At 36.8% G+C, this 21,874-nt stretch overlaps 1 protein-coding gene across 1 annotated transcript in view; it reads right to left on the reverse strand.

Annotated features, from left to right (window-relative positions):
• The window catches only part of APOB (apolipoprotein B), a gene marked incomplete at both ends in the record, with an annotated part of 35,595 nt that overhangs the window by 4,452 nt on the left and 9,269 nt on the right, over positions 1-21,874 (reverse strand). The window contains 17 exon segments of the mRNA XM_082302382.1: positions 17-7,588; positions 8,447-8,823; positions 10,478-10,623; positions 10,892-11,079; positions 11,205-11,380; positions 12,648-12,858; positions 13,427-13,548; positions 13,766-13,948; positions 14,469-14,680; positions 15,860-16,027; positions 16,810-17,001; positions 17,293-17,469; positions 18,017-18,254; positions 18,592-18,803; positions 20,279-20,425; positions 20,566-20,683; positions 20,870-21,097. Coding sequence (XP_082158508.1) covers positions 17-7,588; positions 8,447-8,823; positions 10,478-10,623; positions 10,892-11,079; positions 11,205-11,380; positions 12,648-12,858; positions 13,427-13,548; positions 13,766-13,948; positions 14,469-14,680; positions 15,860-16,027; positions 16,810-17,001; positions 17,293-17,469; positions 18,017-18,254; positions 18,592-18,803; positions 20,279-20,425; positions 20,566-20,683; positions 20,870-21,097 — 10,667 coding nt within the window.

Genomic DNA, 21,874 nt, shown 5'->3' on the forward strand with positions numbered 1-21,874 from the left:
AATTTTAAGGTCTTACCATTCAGGTCATATTCCAGGAATTGCAATGTTGAGCTGCAGGTGGAGTCAATGGAATGTTCAAAAGAGTCTTTCCTATTTGTCAAGTCTGTTCTCCAGGTGACATTATACAAAGGGGAAGACACTTTGAAAGATCCAGTCAAGGCACCAAATGATGGGATGTAAATTCCAGCAGGCAAGGATATTTTCAGAGGGGGGATCTCAATTTTCTGTTCAGGAATGGTAATTGTAGGCAGTTCAAAATCTGCAATTCTATTAGCTACTTCATCAAGGTCTACAGAGAAACTGCCAAATGAAACACTCTTTGGTAAAGTGAATTGAGACATAGTTATTTGGTATTCAGGTATTGTCACCTCAAAAAATGGCATTTTATATTCTTCTAAAGTAATATAATTTGCTCCTACATCCACTTTGGGGAATCTTAGTTTTGGCAGTGTGGGCAAATGGACATCAAATGGCATTGTGCTTAGTGTCTGTGGAATTTTTATGTTGCGCATGTCAATGGTGTATGCTGGGACCTGGAGAGTGGTGAAAGGAAGGCTGAACTCTGGAGTGCTGAGAACAGGGCTTGGGGCCTTTAGGTGTAACTCAGGAATAGTGACAGTGAAGCCATCGGTCAGCTTATTCACAGGTATGGGGAAAAAGTAACCATCCTCACTCTTTGTGTACACGAGGGATGCCGAACCATTCAAGTACTGTTTCCTGTCAGCACTGGTAGTGACGTCCAGCTTCCAAATATCCCATAAGCTCTTCTCAGAAATGGGACACTTGATGTCTTTGAGGAAATCCATGTATCCTTCCAAAGATCCAGAAATAACAAATTTTGCCTTTGATTTTTCATTTGATAACTGCATATCATGACTGAGAGATAATGAGTGAATTTGGCCTTCACCCTTCCAGCTAGCTTTCTGGTTTGCAGGACTGATTTTCACTACAACAACCTCATTAAGTGATGCCATGCCCAGGTAGGGATTTGGCTGAATGGCTTGAATCTGAAGATCTGCTGATACATCCCAAGGAGCCAGCTCTAAGGTTGCTTTGCATCTCTGAGTCCCTGTTGTTGTGAAACGAGATGTACATCGTGCATAGTTCTTCCCATTGTGCTCCCAGACAGCATAAATACGACGGGTAGATGCTTCAACTGCAAGTAATTCTTTGATTTCAATGATCCAGAGTCCATCTGCTTTAGAGTGGGCCTCAAACTTGAGGGATGACCGAGCTCCATTAGCATTCAGATAGGCATTTGCCTCATGGTCTAAACTTCCAGAAAATGCATTTCCAGTGTAAAATACTCCATCAATATCCCCAGTTGTAGAAGATTCTACTGATATGTAATATGTAAGGCTCTCTAAAGCAAATTTGTGAGCAATTTCTCCCTTAGCATTTGTACCATATTTGGGAGTATTAAAATCATACATTAATTTTATTCCTGAGGAAAGAGTGGGTTTAGATTTCGTATTTCCAGAAAGTTCTTGGCTGAAATTAATTTTTAAAACTGGTGTATCAACCTCTATATTTGTTGCCACTGAAGCTTCCATGATCCTCTTTAAGAGAGTGATAGTGCTATCATGGTTTCCTCCTAGATATTTGTTATTACTCAGGGACAATGCTGTGGCCAGCTTCAACCCCCTTTTTCTTGTCAAACTTGTTGAACCATCCAGCTTAAATCGCAGAGTTTCAATGACAGAAGAGGATGAGACACTGAGATGTCCAACAATATCCGACTGATTGAACAGCCCAGCATTTGCAGCTAAAGTGATCACACTGGATTTAAATGAGAAGTCATAAGTAATGTTACCCATGGCAGGAACTAAGACATGGTTTGCTGAGCTGTTGATTCTGAATCTGGGAAGCTTTAGTGTGCGTAGGTCCTGAGGGATATGAAGGACTGGAAGCTCAACAGAAGGTACGACTAGTGTGTAAGATGGAACTGAAAAGCCAATAATTGGGACTGTGAATCCTCTTGTGCTTATTTCTTTTGGAAGAGTGAAACCAAAGGCTGGCATCTCAGCAGTGAAAGGAGAGACTTCAATATTCACAATTGGAATGGTGTATCCTGGAATCCTGAGGGTCCGTGGTAGTTTGTTCAGTGACGTTTGTATTTTGTATTTGTCAAATTTTGTTTTGGCTTCATTATATGACTTTGTGAGAAAATCTAAAGCTGCATTTCTTCCTTTCTCAAAGTGTTTGTTGAACAAAAGGATGTTTTTATTAAGTACTTCATGCACTTTTGCTAAAGGAAGTGGGATTATATGCATGTCTTTGTTTTTCTCATACTGAGCATTCAAATTTAAATCAAAGGATTGTCTTGTTGTCTTCAATAATTCCTTCAGGCCTACCTGTTCCCACAGCGAATAATCTTTCAGCTGAGGAGTTTTGATTCCAATGTAGGGAATCTGAATCTGAGGAATGGTTAGAGGAATATTTAGGAAGTCCAGGTTGGCATCTCCATTCATTTCGATATGAGCTTCAATTCTGTCATCATTGTTGCCAGCAGACATATTATGGGAATATCTGTACTGATTGAATCTGCCAGTAGCTTGCCAGTTGATCTGCTGAACAGAAGAACTGAGGGCAAACCCATAGTTATTCAGAAAGTCAATTTTGCCAGTCAGTTTCATTGGGAAGCTGATTTTCACATTTCCATCATTGTTTGTTGAAAGACGAATTTCAGAGGGGTTTGCCAAGAAGGAAAGCTCATTATTTACAGTTCCAGTAATCCGTCCATGGAGCCGAGCATTATGAGAGCCTGTTAATTCTACTTCCATTCCTAGAAGCTCTCCTGTGCCTTTCACGTTCAGAAGGCTACGTCCCACACGCTGTGACTCAATTTCAGACTGAATCTGAAGTGCTGCAGACATTAAGGAATGACATTCATATCTCATAGCTTGGTTGACTTTCAGGTATTTATCATTTATTCTGTTGTTAGCAGAAAATGTAATACTGGGGCCCTCAACCTTGAAAGTGGCATGTGAATCATGAGTGCCTTCATCGGAGAAATTAGGTGAAGCCCATTTCCAGTTTCCTTTACCAGCAGAGGTAAATGATATGTATCCTGCTTCTATCTCTGTTGTCATGTTATTGACCAGATCAGCTTGGCTGGAGAAATCAGCTTGTGGAATATTCAGTCTGTGGGAATATGCCGTTCCACTCTGCATCCAAATTTTTCTTTGCAGCTTGACCATTAAATTATTCTGTAGTTCTATTGAATTTTTCTTTGTATGTAAGTTTGCTCTAGTTTCAGCTTCACCTTCTACTGAGGTCCCTAAAAATACCACTTCATTGGTGTGATCAACTTTAAGGAACCTATGGTTGACTTTCATGGCATTTTTAAAGTTCAGCTGCTTCATGTCAGGGGCCAGGAGACGTGAATCTGCAATCACACTAAAAACTAGGAAGTCTAATTTGGATGTCGTTTGAGCTGAAATGGAGGTCACAAATTCTGGACTGCTTGCAGATGTTGTAGTATTATGAAGCTCAGCTTGTGTAGACAGTGTGAAGAATGGAGAAGTGACTCTGAAAGCACCAGATAATTTGCCAAATGTAGGGACAGTCACAGCATGTGGGATACGTGGGAGCTGGAACTCTGGTATCTTTATGTTAGGAATCTGGAGTTCATTTAGATTTAGCTTTGGAATCAATAATTCTGGTATTTGAAACTGAGGCATTTGTATTTCTGGGAAAGAAATGTCAGAAAAAGGCATATCTCTCATCTTCAGATCTTTCAAATAGACATCGATAGATGGTAACTGAAACTCAGCAGACATGAATTTGTCTATTGTTCTCACAATCATAAGCTTAATCTCAATCAAGTCAATTGCAAAGGAAGGTACTTGAAAGGTATTTAGAATTTTAAATTCTGGGGTAGTAAATTTCATTGGGATTTTCACGTCCTTTAGTCTCCTAATATTGATCTCATAGGAGGGGACAAGGAGATCAGTCAGTGGGACAATGAATTCTGGTGTTCGAAATGTTGCTTCCCGAAGACTTCGGAGGCTAACCTCAAAGGCAGGTATGGTGACTATAACCATCTTGATTTCAGGGACTTTAAATCCAGTTTCAACAAACTGTTTTATATTTTCAGCCCAATTTGCTAGATCATACTCTTCAGCCAACGCATTGATTTTTTTTAAAGCTGTGATCCATTGGTCAGAAATGTATACGACAACTGAATTGTAGAATTGGCTTATCTTCTGAAGACACCACTGGAATTCTTGGGAAATATCCATTTCAGAAATCCTCTCTTTCAGGTCTTCCAGATGTTCATTCACCTTGGCTTTGAGATTAGCAAATGTTGTTGAGTCAATGAGCTCCCTGAGCCAGTTAATTATTGCAGCAAGCTTCGTGTCCTTTAGTTGTTCCATGTATTTTGAAATCACAGATCTAAAATCTCTTATATATTGTTTCAGTGCTTCTGCTTTCTGTGGAAGTTCTAGATTTCTGAGTTCCTCATTTATTTTCTGTGTCACTTCTCGAATTTTGTTATTTGTGTCATCAACAAACTGGTTATAATCAAAAGCCTTGAGCTTTTTAATAACCATATCAAGGAACTTGTTGACTTCCTTTATCATCTTTTCATAATCAAAAGTTTGCACTTTTTTGACAGCATCATCAACAAAAGCAACAACTTTATCAAAGCATGACTTCCCATCGATATTTTGCAAGTAGATGGTCAGTTTCTGGACAGTTTCTTTTATTCTGTACTTGTTAAGCAGTTCTATCATTCTGTCAATTAAAAAATATATCCGCTTATCAATTTCATATTTTACAATCAGTTTGCGCATATGACCACGGAAAGTGCTGATCTTCTCAGATACTTCATATTCCTCTATCCAATTTAGAATAAAGTCTTTGATTTGTTCAAGAATTTCATTAATTTTTTCGATTGGCAAAGATCGCTTAAATTTTTCTAAACATTCTTTAGCATCAAACGCTTTAATCTGTCGTTTCAAATTTTCTGCAATGCTTCTGACATCAATATTCTGAATCTGAATCTTGAGTTGTTCTAGGTTTTCCTGTATCCTAGCTGTAATCTCGTACTCATCATCTACATTTTTAATCCAAGCCAAAGTGCTGCTTCCGATTTTGTTAAGATCATATTGTCGGAAAAAACCCCACAATTTTTCAATGATGTTGATTACAGTTGTTCTTACCTGATATTTGTTTTCTAGAGCTGTCATTGTTTCAACTATTTGATCAAGAAGTTGCGCAGTAAGTGCTTTAATGTCATACTGCTCATAACAGTCTTTGATGTATTGCTCAATTTCTATCAGATAGATCTGCAGCTGAGACAGTATTTCTTGAAGATTGTCCATGGCTTTTTCCAGCATAATTTGGAGATCATCAGATGTTATTCTGTAGTCCTTTGTGAAAGCAATAAAATTATTTTTCATGCTGCTAACTTTGCCTTTGATATCTAATTTGTCCATGTAATCGCCAATGTCCTGTGGCAGTTTGTCCAAAGTTGCCTTGTATTTTTTCATGTGTTGTTCTATGTCTATGCTCTTCAGGTAACTTTGTATGGCCTGCAGTGTGGATAGAATGGTGCCCCTGAGTTTTTCAAAGTAAACTGGCAAATTTTCCAAGAACGGCAGGCTAATAACATGCATATCTTTATTTTTGTCATACTTCACAAAGCCAGAGATGCTGAATTCTTGAGGCTCCGATATGCTGTCCCTGAGACCCAATACATCAATTAAATTAACTTCTTGAGATGTTAATGGTAGTATGACTGATGTGTCCATTACAGAGAGATCTGCTAAAGCTCTTCCATTAAGTTCCACACCGATCCTTTCTGCATTATTAAAAGCACTGAAATCTTGTGAATATACATTATTGTTTAGCTGACTTTTCAATTTCCAAGCACTTGACTGCTCTGATGGAGTAAAAAGCATATGAACTTTGTTGTCAAGCAGCGTAGTGTACCTTCCTCTAGACTTCAAGCTATGGCTGGTAGAGCCTCGGTAATCATGGGAGATAGTGAAAGCAAGAGGCTCTGCTTTAAACAAGAATTTGCTGTACAGGTCTCCTGTGTGTTCACCCACAGCAACCAGCTTTCCATTGGCATTGGTGTGTATGTCAGCGGTGATGACAAATGGGGACATAGTAGAATGCACAGCATTGCTGAAACGGAGAGATTTGGAATCACAGTTTGTGTTCATGGTAACTGAGGAAGAAAGTCCCGCCACATCCAGATGAGTTCTGTGACTCACTGCTGCGCCTTGAACATTTGCCACGGTGTCTGTTTTGAAGTCTGCAGTTAGACCAGCACATGTGAGGGTGTAGGCGTGTCTTATTTCATCTTCTCCGTGGGCTCCTCTGACATTGCCACCCAAGTTCATATTCAGAGGCTCGAGAAGGAGTTCTGCTTTGTTGGAAACTTCTGTTTTAGTGTATTTAAAATTATTGCTCAGTTTAGCTGTTAGTGAGCTAGGCTCCAGCTGAAGGTCAAAAACATGTTTGTGGAACTTGTCAAAGCTGAAGCTGTTGTCTAATTTTGAAGCAAACGTTAAGGATAAGCCTGGAATATTTAAATCATTTGTGTACTCCAACTTAATATCTTTGAACGATCCTTGCAAATTATTTGAGAACTTGAGTCCTTCTCTATTAACTCTGAAGTTTAAAACGTGTTTGTTGTCCATACCCAGAACCGTACTCTGATATTCACTTCCCAGTGTTATTTCTGTTAGGCTCACTCTTCCACCTACGTTGAACTTTGCATTGTTTTTCCCATAGCGCCCAGAAGAGGACAGTGACATGGAGCCTCCAGCAGTGTCAAGCTTGGCATTCATTTCGCTCTGCATTGCCAAGGGACTCAACTGCACGTTGGTGGTTGCACTGCTGGCTAGACCATACCGATTGACATTGAGTGATGACTTATGTGCAGCTCGATTCTTCTGATCAGTCAAGGAGATATCGGTGTTGAAAACAAGATCCTGGGAATTGAGAGAACCTGCAAACAAGGCAAAATACTGGATTTGCTTGTAAGTGGCTTGGTACTCTGATCGAAGTGCTGCCATCTTCTTTGACAAAATTATTTCAAGCTTATTGACACCTGCAGTATGTCGATAGCTCCCATTGGTTACAGATGACATTTTCAGCTGGCTGTTTTCACACTTCAGTGAAGCTGTGTTCTTTAATAGTCCATTTTGTACATCAGAAACTGAAGTAATGGAAAATGAACCATCACTGTATCTACCAGATATCTGATTGGTAGCCTGAAGGTAAGAAGAATCCAGTTTCAGATTTGATTTTCCTTCTAAAACCCGTCTCCTTTCATTGTATGTGGTAGACAGAGTGTAAATGCTTCTTGCAAACACAGAAGCCACTTCCAGCTGCCCTTCCATTTTAATGTTATTGGTATTCACATTGTTTATCTTTTCAGAAAAAATATCACCGGAAAATGAAAGCTGAGGACTTGATGCTGTAAGTGATAAGGTGTAGTTTGTAACTGGAATAGGTTTGGAACTCTTTCTGCCAGACAGCTTAAAAACTGATGTTAAGACTCTGTGCTCCAGGTGATTTTCATATTCACAGATGAATCCATTTCTGTTATATGATGCTTCTCCAGAACCTGAAATAGGAAAAAGAAGACAAAAGGTAAGTGCCTCTGTACCTTTTTAAGAACTTGTCTGATACCACTGAACTTCTATGCTACTTTGAATTGCAATTACTGTTTTAAAGTTTTTTGTTTTAAAGGCCTAAGTGTTTTGGTAAATACTAAATATTTCTGTAAAAATGGCTACTATTTTGATATTTGAAGCTAAAGTTTTGAACTACAAATAAATTTTTTCTCTACACAACTAAATATAATAATGTGAAATGATACAAAGTTATGTCATTATTTAAACTTAAATTAAGAAGATGGACTCAAGAACAGCTCAGATCTAACATTCCTGGATTTTAGTGTTTTCTTTATCATGCCTCAGTCACAGTGAGGAGTTTAGAAGAAAATGAAGTCAGTTTGTCTTTTTGTAGTTTGAGAACTCAAACTGCAGTTTTAGGGGAACTAACTTAAAAATACCACTTATGGCAACATATGGACTCAGATAAATGATAAGGCAATTATATATATACACTTATAAATAGACTGAGAAATAAATTGTGGGCATACCTACACATACACCTACACTCCACTTATCAACTACACAAGTGTTTGTAGAATCGTGCCTTCAGTTTTGAAGGACATTTTCTTCAGTAAGGAATATCCAGGAAAATATGGACTCTAAAATTCTTTACTGAATGACTTCACCTTCAGTGACTGAATAAACAGACACATATCTTTAAAAACAAACAGAAAGTGATTTGAGATGGTGCAACACCTGTCTTTAAATGAGTGCAGGCAAATAAATGTACTGTACTTGCTACAAGGGAAATAAAATATTAAAGTAGGTTTGCAAACAAATACTGTAGTATTAGCAAACATTCTTACCCTTCACACTGTAGGAAAGCAGCTCAAAAACTGAATCTGCGTTTGTGTTGTAGGTAGCTTTTACACTGGTTGCTCTCTCTGTGGTGCTGTTAGTCACAGTGTACGCGGCTGTCCAGTTGTAATAGTTGCTGTACACATTAGCAGAGACCTCTAACTTGCCCAGCAAAGGCACCCGGAAAGGATAGGACTTTGGAACAGTAAATCTTGGGATTCTGTATTCCTGAGATGGCACACTTATTCCCATGGACTCCATTACCAGAGGAGGTGTTTTAACAGTCTGTGGCACCCATATCTCATCGGATGATCTTCCCGCAAATGGCAATGGAATGTCAATTACAAAACTGTTTTTATTTAAGTTGAATCTGACCTGGCCTTCGCTGGAAAATAAAGAGAACTCTGTTAGAAACTGTAAGTTCATAAAGTATATACAGGAATTTCAATATTTCCTACTCTGCCCATGATACTGAGCTTACTTACATGCCTATTATCAATGTCCTGACTTCAGTTTTAGAGAGAAATGCAATGATCAAATATTAATATCAATTTTTTTAAGCATTCATTTATCAGAATTTACTGAAAGTACTTTTGGCATCAGGGAATTCTCTCAATGTTTTTTCCTCTCATTTCATAAACAGAGAGACTTATAGGTCAAGTAAAAAATAAATCCTCCAAAAACACTGACATACTTGCAGGATGCCAAATACCAGAAAAAGGCAATTATGTTTTTTTAAAAAGTGATGTATTCTTATAGAAATGCATTAAATCATATTACAATTAGACATGGTAAGATTCTAAATTATTAAGAATTTATCTATCTCTCTTATTACAAGCATTTCAAAAGTTTAATCCAAATATTCAGCTTTTTTTTTTATTCTGAATAAAAGGAAATAAAAATCTAAGCATGTGACCAGGAGCTAGGACTGAAAAATGGATTGTTGGCTGAAAAAGTATAATTATGAAAAGGCAAAAAAGAAGGAAACTTGGCCCTACTTTGTGAATGAACAATAAGCTGGCACAGATACTTTTCTTGTTTGCCTAACTGGTTTTTCATATTGCAAAATCTTCAATTTTTACACTGAGCCATATCCTAAGATGAAAAATAAGCAAAAACTTCTGAAATTTGTTCATTTTCACCAAAAGATTTAAAAAGCAATGTAAAAGAACAGCAAAAAAATCCTATTATTAGCACAGATGAAAACAAGCTAGGAGAAAAAAGAGTTTCTTCCCTGCTTATACTTAGCTCAGGAACAAAATAGCAGCAAGAGATACGTGTCATTAACATACAATATCATGTTAGTACAATGAAAGATATTACATGGAAAAACAGATCTAAGAGATATAAAATTCAAGACTGTTCTCCATTTGTTTTTGGAACTCAGTCTTATACTAGCCTCTGTTGTTCTTTACATTCATTTCAGCATTTCATTTCTATGAAATTTGACAGAAGGGTAATTACATCCATGCAAGTCCTATGAAACTCTCTTTTAGGTAGAAGAGATGGGACCAAACTAGTACAAGCGTCCAGTCCATATGTGTACAACTTCCCTCTGAGCAAGTCAGGCATGGGAAGAGGTCAGGTTGCTCTACTGGTGGAGCTTAACCAGTATGTGTAGGGGAATGGGAAGAACTGTCCCACAGGACTGCACAGGAGAATGTAGAGCTGTGAGGGCTATGGCCAAAGTGCCTGCAGAGATGTAGGATAAAAATCTATGGGAAACATGGCTTCAGTAGTTCTGTGGCTTAAAGACTGTTGAATGCTGTATTTTTATTCAGTACACCTTATAATACAATACTTCAGGATCTATTCACATACTGCATGAAGACAAATCTGTATTAAATACATGCATGAATTCCTCTGTATAATTTAATTTCTCTGACCTTTAAATTCTTTGTTATGATTCCAATTTTATGCTAATGTCTACATCAAATCCATGCTGTTTTATAAAACCAAAGTAAAATAAAATAACACAAAAATATGAACAAATATCTATTTTCAGTTTCCTGTATAGCTGTCCCAATTTCACTCCTTACCTTTTCAGGAAAAGTTCTTCAGGAAGGCTGATAACAGGCAGGTTAAGTTTCTGAATGTTAAGTTCCTGCAGTGCACTTAGTTTGTCTTGCAGAGTCTGGGCATAGGGGACATCTTTTGATGTTTTTTGCAGCCAGGTGTTGGTTGCCTGCAACGAGGAGAAAAGTTTTAGAAAGTAAATAACAAGTTTTAGGACTTCCCAGTGAAGTTATCTGAAAGTTATTCGGACTAGCCAAATACTGAACTCTAGGTATCTGCTAAAGTGACTGGTTCTATCAAAGTTGAAAACACACAGCTTAATCAATCTGATGAGATATTTTTCAAGTAGTTCTTATTTTGGCTTCCATGGGGGAGGCAAGAATTCCTCAGGGCTATGTGGTGGAGCTGTAATATCTACTGAAGGTGGAAAACCATACCACAATAAATTGTGACACGATATGTCGCAGTGTCATATCTGTATGAGCCACTTTCCGATCCAGCAGTTCGTTGGCATGCTTCTCCAGGGTTTTTGGGTAGTCTGAAAAGTCAGCTGGGAAAGCAGAAGACAGTTTCTTCACAGCAGCACTGGCACCTGAATTCCACTCTAGCTCAACTTTCTCAGCATCTAAAAACCATGAATTTAAAAGAAAAGGAATAAAATTAGTAATATTTTTATTTTGAGATATACTATAATGTAAAAAGATGCTTAAATTTATAGGTTGTGTATGTGGATCATGTTTTTGCCCCTACCATATCTGAGAAGAACTCTTTTTGAAACTGAGTTTCCATGAATTGTTGCAGCTGAGCTGATCTGAAGGTATGCTTTGTTTGGTGAGTAATTAACCAATGCTTCACTTCGAAGGTCAGTTTGCAGGCGAGGAAAAGAAATGGAGCCTCTTAACAATGCCTCTTCCACTCCAGCATATCTGTGGAAGGAAAAATAAATGTGAATAAAAATATTTAACTGTACTTTTTCAGGAGCAATTTCAGCATTTAAATCTATAGCGAAGGCATAATAGGTGTTATAAAAAATTAGATTGAATCAAACTTGTAAACACTGCTCTAATTCAATGAGTATTTTCAGCTTCTGGTAGTTACTTTGGAAAGTCTGTAGTAGACTATTATAATGCTACTGTGCAGATACACAATGAGTAGTTGTAGGTACAGTTATGAGTCTGTGTTAATTTCATAAGAGTGAAAAGGATGGAAATATGTACCTGTCCTGGTAAAGCTATAACTGAACCAAATTCTGAATGCCTTACTCAAGCTGAATTCTCTACTCAGGATATAGACTGTGGCCATGAATCACATAGAAACAAAACACTTGACAAAATATATGATGCCACTGGGCTTAATTTTCTTTTATTCACATTTATTTTATATCTCTGTAACTTTGTTGACTCAAGCAAATGTCTAATATTATGTTAGTGAAAATGAAAGGGAATTGAGGTCCCTGACATCTGTCCAAAGCTCCCACTGATATCAGAGGCAATTCTACATGAACAGCAAAGACAAAGACTCCCCGGGGAACCATCAAGATCACAGAATTCCGTGGAAGATTGAGGTTTATTAAAGAATGTGATCAGCCCATTTCACTATGGGCTTGTGAGGCAGACAATTTTAGAAACCCTGGCAGGCTGAACATTTTTGTTAGCTCCCCTGTAGATGTTCCCGGAAATATTCTCATCGTGAAGCGTGGGAATTTTTACAGGAAGCTCTCAGTTATTTTTGGTTTTGTTTCTTACTGAGTGCCATTAGATTTCTTCATGGAGAGATGTAATAACTTTTTTTAGAGACAAGCATATCCAGTAAAAGATAATACCTCTCTGAACAAACCTTGCTTTGTTTATATCCTTGGATTATCACACCTGCAATAACAATAGTACAATGCATTCTTGTAGTCATGTGTGTGCAAACATGGAAGAACTACCTCAAGGAACTTGTAATACAAATTATATATATACCTATGGTAGGAAAGATCAAACAATGTATTATATGTATACATTTGATGTATTTCAAATAAAATACTTTAAAGTTTTTTAAATGGGGTTTCAATGGCAAGTTTATCTGTCTCTGTATTTAAGAAATTTCTCCAAAATGAGATAAAATTTCCCCACATTTTTACATCCAATAAAATCTTTAGCTATCTTACTCAATGGTAGCTGTTAAATTCTAAATGTGTTCCTGAGCTACCTTATCTGGCCAGTAAGAGTAACTTCAGGAGTCTTCTTGTTGTTGAAGTCTAAGACAAAGGTGTATGCTTTCTTCCCAGAAATGGATTCATCAGTAATTCTCAAGTTTGTACCGAAGTCAACATCAACATCTGGAATGTGCACATCACTGGTCAAAATCTTTTTGCCTCTGTTGTACCTGAAGGTCAATGTGGCCTCATGCTGGTTTACACCTAGAAAATATAACGTACTTTGGTTATTCACAACTACGGAATCTGTTTGGACTTTTCTTAAAGGAGAATAAAAAAGCATCAGCTGGTAATTCTATCACACTAAAGATCTAACATAACTTTTGATGAGTCTGATTAGCAACTGAGTCATCTCTTTTCTTCTCATCTTCTAAACACACCATGGACTGATCCATCAACTCATCAATACTTTTGGTTTTTAAATTATCCCACAGATGGTTTGAATGCTTTCATTCCATATTTCATCAGAAATGTATTTTTCTCTTGCTTATATAGAAACCCTGAACATCTCCTCATCCTTGCTTCCATGCACTAACATCACAATGTTACTAAAATCATGCAAAATACAAAATCAGCCTCTCATCATGAAAATCTTGCACTGGGATTGCATACATGAAAGGAAATGTTAAAGTGTTGGTGGTTTTGGGTTTGAAAATGGTATTCTACCTAATACTGCAAGAATGCTATTAAGATTTATTACTAAAAATCTCTTTTCTGGTAAATGCCACAGTTCAAAACCAAGCAAAACCACACAGGTTTTTTGGACTCTTACCTTCTGCCTGGACAGCAAACTTTAAGGTGTCTATCTGGTCATTTCCCTCTCTCTGCAGTTCGTAGTTTGCACTTGCAAAGTACTCCTTTACTTTGCCAGTGGACACTAATTCAACGTCAAATCTACAGAAGGAGTAAACAAATGTCTTGTGAATAACTTTTTTGTCCATGACCACAAAGAGAAGAAATCATACCGTTCTCACCAGCTCTCTTTCTGACCTGCTGTTGCCAGCCTATTTTGAAAGATTTTTAAAGGTAATCTTTATGTGAGAGACCACTGGAGACTAAGAGGGAAGGTAGTTAGCACAAAATAAACATAGTTTAAGTTGACATGACTTACCTGGATTCTCCAGTCAAGGGAAAATATGGAGCTGCCTCTGTGTCAGTGGAATTAGCGTATAATAACTTGGTGCAGAAATTCAGACCAGGAATAAAAGGCTTGCAAGAAGTTGAGGTTACTTGGCTGCCTATCAGAGTTGGAATCTCTTCAGTTTTGGCTGGAGACATTAAATGCAGCGTATTGCTGGAACAGAAAAGTCAGTCATTTATTCCCAGGACAGGTGTTCAGACATTGTCCTATTAACAAGGTTATTTCTGAATACAACTTGCTTATCAGTGTAGGGGCTAACTGAAATAACACCTGGTGTTAAATGATGTAGGTATTATTATTGATAATTATAATTTAACGTATTGAGGCATTTGCTCTCTCTAAAATTAATGTAAGTAGTTCATTTAAATTAAATTTAAAATATTGCTATTATAATAATTTTATGTGAAAGAAAACAAATTAATGGAAATGGTAATAGTCTTGTATAAAATTTCAAAAATAGCAACAAATAATCTGTAAGCCATGAATCTAAGTCCTCACTATTCTGGCATATTTGCTTGTCTCACAAAAGACGTTATCCCAGTTTTAGAATGTCTGGGTTTTTCTGAACTGAAAATTTCTCTGCGCCTGCCCTAGCCTTTCAATTCCACCACAACAAAAACCAAGAAGAGAAGGAAGAGCATAGCCTTGAAAGTTCTCATTCAGTTCTCGCTACCTGATACTGAGGAGCTTTACTGGAATCTTCGGAGCAGGAATGCTGAATTTCAGTTGTCCAGCTTTTACACTGACATGTGCTTCAATTCCAGATTCATGGAATATATTAGAATTCATCTCCACACCACTTCCAGCAAAATCAGGCATATTTATACCCAGGTGTGTCACAAACTCAACTGCTACTGAAGGTTTAACAATGAGATCTGCTTGCACCTATTTAATAAAAACAAAATAGGGTATTCGTTTGCCCAATATATCTTGCTGGTTATACAAAAAAACCGTAACACTCCTAATAATACAGAGGTAAGTTTTATAGAGTTGATTTTGCCATTCAAAAAATCTTGTTCCCAAATCACATAATCAAAGGGCCCATATAAGTGGTAACTGTGATATAACAAATTCAGCAAGATGATAACGCCAAGGATCCCTACCTATTTTAATGTAAAAATACTCATGCTTTAGAAAAATTTTATACATGGGGCTATTTGCATGTATTTTTAATTCTGAAGACAAGAGTCAGTTTTCCATTGTAAGAAAAATACTAGCTATTTTCAAAAACAGTGAGCAAACTGACAAAAAAGAAATAGATCCAAGATTTGAATTTCTCTAAACATAAATCAGCTTATTTTCAAGCTTTTGCTTTAGCCATAAAGAAAGAAGGGACAAAATGCAAATTTGGAAAAGATTCCAAAGGTTACTGAAGGGCAACAAGTCCTAAATTTGAGGACTTATTTCTTATTTTTATTTAAATCTTATATATGGTAAAAAATTAAAAGTTTAGATGAACTGAAACTACTAAGAAATTTTTGTGAAATATTGACTAGATTAGTGCAAGGTAGTTATTAGAACTGTAAAGGACGAGAAATATTTAGTTTTTTAAATTTTAAGTAGATAAGTAATTTTGTGTCACATGCTTTTTCAATGTTACAATTTTAAAATGTTTCCTTTCAGGTGAAAAAATATTTTACTTGACTCAATTTTCAATATTTCTTTTAACTGCTAGTCAAATTTTTTCACTTTGAATTGGCCACAACAAAATGTTCTGTTAACTTTTTGGCTTGAACACCAAATCTACATACTGCAGCTTTTCTACTGCTGTAGTTTGAGTGCAGGGAGAGAGAAAGAAACAGATTAAAAGGGTTATTTTTTAAAGAGTGATTGAAACACTTTTAATTCATAAATTCTATCTCATTCATAATTTATGTGCATTGCATCTTAATCTAATCTAAATGTCATCCACAAATTAACCAAAGACCTCGAATGAGTTGGGGTTTTTTTAATATCAAGAACATTTTGCAATCTTTAAAATATTTCTGGTGTTACAGTTTTACCCATAAATGAAAATGTAGATTATTGGGAGGAGAAAAAATATAGACAACTATTGGGACTTACACTTTTTTGATGAAGCTTTGCAACTACTCTGGCCCCAGGTGTTGCTATTCCAGAAAAGGCAAACTTCAGTTGCAAACCTGCTCCAGTTGGAAGCTCAAACTCATTGTCCATGAATATGTAGTGGACAAATAGATCCCTGTCAATGCCTTTTGCAATGGCTTGTGCAATCTGTGAATCAAACAAGGAAATGAACACAAAAAATCCACACTTTGGAATACGCACATTTTGTACTTTAAAAACAGAATGACTGCAATGCTAGAATTCAAAATTTAATTTCATATGGAGTAGAGACTATTATTTCTATAGATTCCTTGCTTCAAAAAATGTACTTAAGACTGCTTAGCAAAATCTGGACTTTAAATGAATACCAGATATTTTTACCAGCTTTGATACACACAGGTTGTGTGTCAACCTAAACCTTTATCATGCTAAACCTTAACATACACATGCAAAGGTGAATTAGTTTAGATACCACATAACGTTCTGGCTTCCCCAAAGTCAATGGCAAAGCATTTTTTACTTTAATGAGAGTATTACCAAAAATTTCTAAAATGTACTACATCTTCTTTTCTTTTTAACATGACAAGGATGAAATTTTTAATATTAACATATATTTTCATAATTATAAATTTAGTAATATAACTTAAGAACCAGTACTAAGATTTTGGACATTGTTCCAGTAGATATCTCAATAATACAATATGATCTGAACTTTCCTTTTTTCTTTACCCTCACCAATCCTCCAGGAGGACTCCACTTGGTTATTGTGGAGTCTTCATGGATTTCTCCGAGTCCTTCAACCTAAGCCTGGATATTTTATTTTAAATAATTTTATTTTCATGCTAGTATCAAATATTTTTACATAATAGTTAAATACTACCTAAATCTTAAGAAAAAATCTGGTAGACAAAAAAATATTGATAATGCATATTGGTGCATCAGAAACGTACCATTTCAGGAACAGTCTGAAGAGTTTTAACACTCTTTAAAATCAAGCTTCCCAGCAGTTTAAAATCATTGAGTTTCATGTACCCAAGCTCTTCTCCCAGGATTCTCAGATATGCTCTTCCTTCAGGAGCTTCTTTGCTGCCTAATTCTTTTATCAGTTTTTCAAGGTTAAGTATTATTCCTTTCACGATATCCTGAAAATTCAGTCAGACAGCAATAAAACAGATTTATAAGAAATATGCAAGATCATATATCTAGAACAGGTACTTAGTGAATATCATCTATACTGCACATGCACTTACAGACTTCTCTCTGGACAAAGGCCCCTCCAAATACAATTAAGAAAACATGTTCTCAAATAGCATTACGGGTTTCTGTTTATCTCACCAGAAGAGAAGGAACATATTGAGTAAAGCACCAAGTGCTGTAACTACTGTGTAAAAATGGGAATGCCGTGCTGCACAGAGAATGTTCTCAAGCTGTACCTGATCCTGCTTGCCATCTTGTGAGTAACCAAAATAGTCAAAAAGTGCCTTGGAAACATGCTCTGGCACTTTGCCATCAACCCAGTACAAGGCCTTGCTTGCAGTGTCTGGGAAAAATCCCTTCTCTCCAAACAATGCTTCCAGTGTTGGTTCAAACCCCTTTCCATCCAAGCCAAGCTGAAATGAACAGAAAGGACAATGCATAACTGAGACACTTCTCCCTTTTCTTTGGAACTTTACAACAAACAAACTTTCTGGGGAGCAAACAATGCATTTAAAGTATATCCTAGGAGCCCATGACTCTTAAGAGAACATACAGAACATTACATTTTTTTAATTAATTTTATCTTTGTGGTGAGGTTCAACAAAAAACCTATGCATAGGTTGTATCTCACTTAAAATCTACTATGAGTACTTCAGTGGGCCAGTAACGATTCATTAGCACAAAGTCAATTTGTTACAGATGGGTTCATTTTACCCTGAGCCCTTTAATAACTTCAACAGGGTCGTCCATCCAGTCAGTAGCAAGTGACATCACATAACGGATGGGTTGCTCTAAAGCCCCCTGAGACCAAATCAAAGTCCCCTTGTAGTCACAATGATCTTTATATTTCTCCCAAGGCTTGTAAAAACAGTACATTATTCACAGAAAGTTGCTATAAGAAAACAGAAATGTGAAAGAAAGCAGCTGAACACTAGCAAGTGTTTTTGATAATTGTTGTACCTCAAAGACATCACTTGGGTCAAATCCATAGGCATGCAGGGTGGTTTTCAGCATGGTTTCTCTAGGAATATAGCTGTTTGGGTCAAATACCACATTTCCTTCTACTTTGGCAGAGATGGGGTCAATTCCAGGTACAGAAACTCTTTTTGAAATCTGATAATTTTGTGAGAATTTTCTGAAATCTTTGGCTGTTGGAAGCTGATTTCCTTTCAGAGCTTCTTCAACTCGGCTTTTTAGACTAGGGAAGAGGATAGCAATTAAAGTATGATTAGTATATATTCCAAACACTCATTTAGTCTTAGTTAAGGGATTTTTTATGCCTCTTACAGACATTCATACAGCTGTGCTGATTGAAAATGGATATCTCTCTGCACATAATTAACAGTAAACATAAGACTTAAGGGAAAGACTATAATCTGGCACTGCTCTGACAAAGCCAGTTTACTCAGCTGATGTGCTTGTTCAAATAAGCAAGAAAAGCAATCAAAAACTCCATTGCTAGATAACTACTACTGCAACTGTGGTCAAAACTTTGTTCTTCCAATGAGACCAATAAACACCTAAATTTCACTTACTCTTCAATGCCCAGCTCTTCAGAGTCCAGGATGTTGGCAATGTGTGAGGCAACAAAGTTTTTCACTTGCTCGTTCTTCTCCTTTGTGAGGACTCTCAAAATCTTTGCGAGATCACTTGGGGAGGGATTTTTCATCACTAGGAGATAGGATGCTAGACGTTTGTCCGTGGGTGCATCCAATTCTTGGAATGCTTTGAGAAGAGCTGAACGGTCCTATATAAATAAAGAAAGGTTTGCATTGATGAACTGGCTCATGGATGATATTGCTAAGCCCTTTTGAGATTATACAGGGTGAAATAATCACAGAATCACAGAATATTCTGAATTGGAAGGGAACCATAAGAATCACTGAGCCCAAGTCTTTAGCGACTGCATACCTATTTTTGTACCTTATTGCTACAACCTATCACAACAGCTTCTTTGAAGTTATTTTGCTAAATTTTCTTTTGCTAGAAAACATCATAGAAGTAATGGCTTTATTAAAACTGATTTTCATAGAATCAGAGGATCATAAAATCATTTGGGTTGGAAGGGACCCTTAAGACCACCTAGTTCCAATTCCTCTGCCATGGGCAGGGACACCTTTCACTAGACCAGGCTGCTCAAATCCCCCTCTAAACTGGCCTTGGACACTTCTAGAGATGGGGCCTCCACAGCTTCTCTGGGCAACCTGTGCCAGAGCCTCACCACCCTCACGTAAAAAATTTCTTCCTAATGTCTAATCTAAACCTGCTCTCCCAGTTTGAAGCCATTCCCTCTTACCCTGTCACTAAATGATCTTGCAAATAGTCTCTCTTATCCTTTATTTTCTAATACTTCTTTTTATTTATTTTATCCCTAGTTTTTTTCCCCCTTTTCTTTTTTTTACCCTTTATTTTCTTATTTTATACATACAGATCACATTTTTACTTTAGAGTTCTGATTTTCCATTGTTGGGAAACATAAATGCAGATAAATTTTCAAAATGTGAAAAAAAAAAAAAATCATTTAATCTTGGAAAAGAAGGTGTTCAAAATCTACTGCTGCAGGAAAATTAAAAACATAGTTTAAAACTAATTAATAATTAAAAAATTAAAATTTATTAAACTGAAACTGAGGTTATGAATTTCAGGTGTTTCCAGTCTCCCAGACTTTTTAAGCCTTGTCTGGAAACAAAAGCATGTATTTTAGAGAAGAAATCTGTTGATATTGAAACTATCTCACCATACTGAGCAGAAATGCTCTGTATAATGACACCCATTCTGTAAGGGATGCTGTAATGTCACTGCATTGTAAACACACATCTACCCAGTACTGTTAACAATGACAATAAAATGCCAGCATAAAATAGGGACATGGTTTTTTCCTTAGTTAGACACATTAGAGTCTGGGCTAATTAATTGGTTAACATCACTTTTAAATAAGCAGAACTCCATTTCAGACACTAAAAGGAACAGATCCAAACTTCCCATTTAAACGGAGACTATCTATGCAAAGAAACTAACTCAAAAGAGCAACACCCACTAAGTCAGGAGGCTTCTCAGATACACGTATGGAAATTTACTAAAGGGGCTCTGAAAAAGTTGGAGACAGCTAAAAGGGAGATAGCAGAGCTGGAATAATGGGAATAGCTTTGCATATTCAATAACTCCTGTGAAGAGTCAAGGTGACCTGAGAACAGTTTATCCTGGTTCTTATGATCAATTTACCTCCTCAGCAATTGTCATTTTCCTGAATGCCTGGATGGCTGCTTTCTGAACTGAAAGTGATGCAGCTTCATTTCTGATACATGTCTTCAGAGAAGATTTCACACTGGGTTTAGCTTTCTCCATTACTGCACCCATGTTTCCAATAGCCTGTCAGTGATGAAAACACAGAAAGATGATAAACACTTCTTCTCCACCAAGAGAAGCAGAGTAATATATGTGATAATTAATATAATATAATACAGTAATATAATAATAGCCTGCATAAGGAAAGGAGGAAATAAAAATACCCGAAGTGTGAGGTATGTGAGTTCATCTTCCCCAGAACAATCAGTGCCAAGCAGGGATACCATGAAGTCTGCAACATCTGCTATTTCCTCTGTCACAATCTTCTTCTCATTGTAGAACCTAAAGAAATAGATAAACACATCAGAAACAGAAGAGGAAAATGGGAAATGTCTATATTTTATTCCTAAAGACAAAATTAATGAGAATAAAAATATCCCCTAAAAATGAACACTCTTGGGGGATACTCTAAGCACTGTAATGCTTCTTTGAGGTTATTTTGTACAATTGCATGCTATCATTACTTACTTAGTAACAGAATGACTTAAGCCATAAAATGAAGCTCTACTTGGCTGATACTGGGCCATGTTAAGAATTTCCCTTATTCTTTGTGGAGTTGGAGAAGGCAACAGTCCCAGGGTGTATGTGACCAGATCTGCCACAAGTGGATTCACATTTCCAGTTCTCAGGATTTGAAGGATTGCACTGTAACACTCTGGAGTCCCACACTGGGTCAGGGCCTGGATGGTGACAGAGCTGAAAGGTGAAGAGATGACTTTTATTAATTAATTCCCTGTAGTTATCGCTGTATGTTGACCATTTGAAATAAACATTTGACGGGTTTATTAAGGTGTTTTAATATAAATGATGTAAGCTTATGTGTGACTGGAAGCAAATTATGAAACCGCTTACCAAAAGAAGCTTCTTAGTTTTACAAGTTATAGTAATAACACAATTAAATAAGAACAACAAGTAAGTATTAACAATATCATCATTAAATGGACGTATATTTTTTTCCTTCAAAACAGAATTTTCCACAGCTTTAAGTATTATAATCTACTTCATTGACCCAGACTAAGCCTCTAGTCCCTTTACAGATGGAGGACATAAAGAATACGTAAACTGGCTCAAGTCCAGCTTGGACAAAAGAGTAAGGGTGTGGAATGGAGGGCAGAGTCAGACTAAACAATAGCACTCTTCCATGTCTCCCAAAGTCTCACACTCAAAACTGTGTTCATTGCTGTAAGTCACACTTGGAAGTTTGGAATTACAGCCATTGTCCTTGAGCAAAACTGCATGAAAGATATTTGGCTATAATAATGCATCCAAAGGATCGTGTCAGGCACGCACAGTTGATTTTACACTCCCTCCCTTATTTTCCTCTCTGGATAGTTCTCATAATACTTACCTTTCTGAAAGCCACTCTTTACATCTAATACACCTCTAATTTATAACAATTGCAGCAAATCGTCAGCTATAGCATGGTTTTGCCATGGCATTGATGTGGTGTTCTTGCACTGTGAACTGCAGTAA

The sequence above is a fragment of the Coloeus monedula genome (assembly GCF_965178545.1).
Source record: "Coloeus monedula genome assembly, chromosome: 2".
Taxonomy (NCBI): domain Eukaryota; kingdom Metazoa; phylum Chordata; class Aves; order Passeriformes; family Corvidae; genus Coloeus; species Coloeus monedula.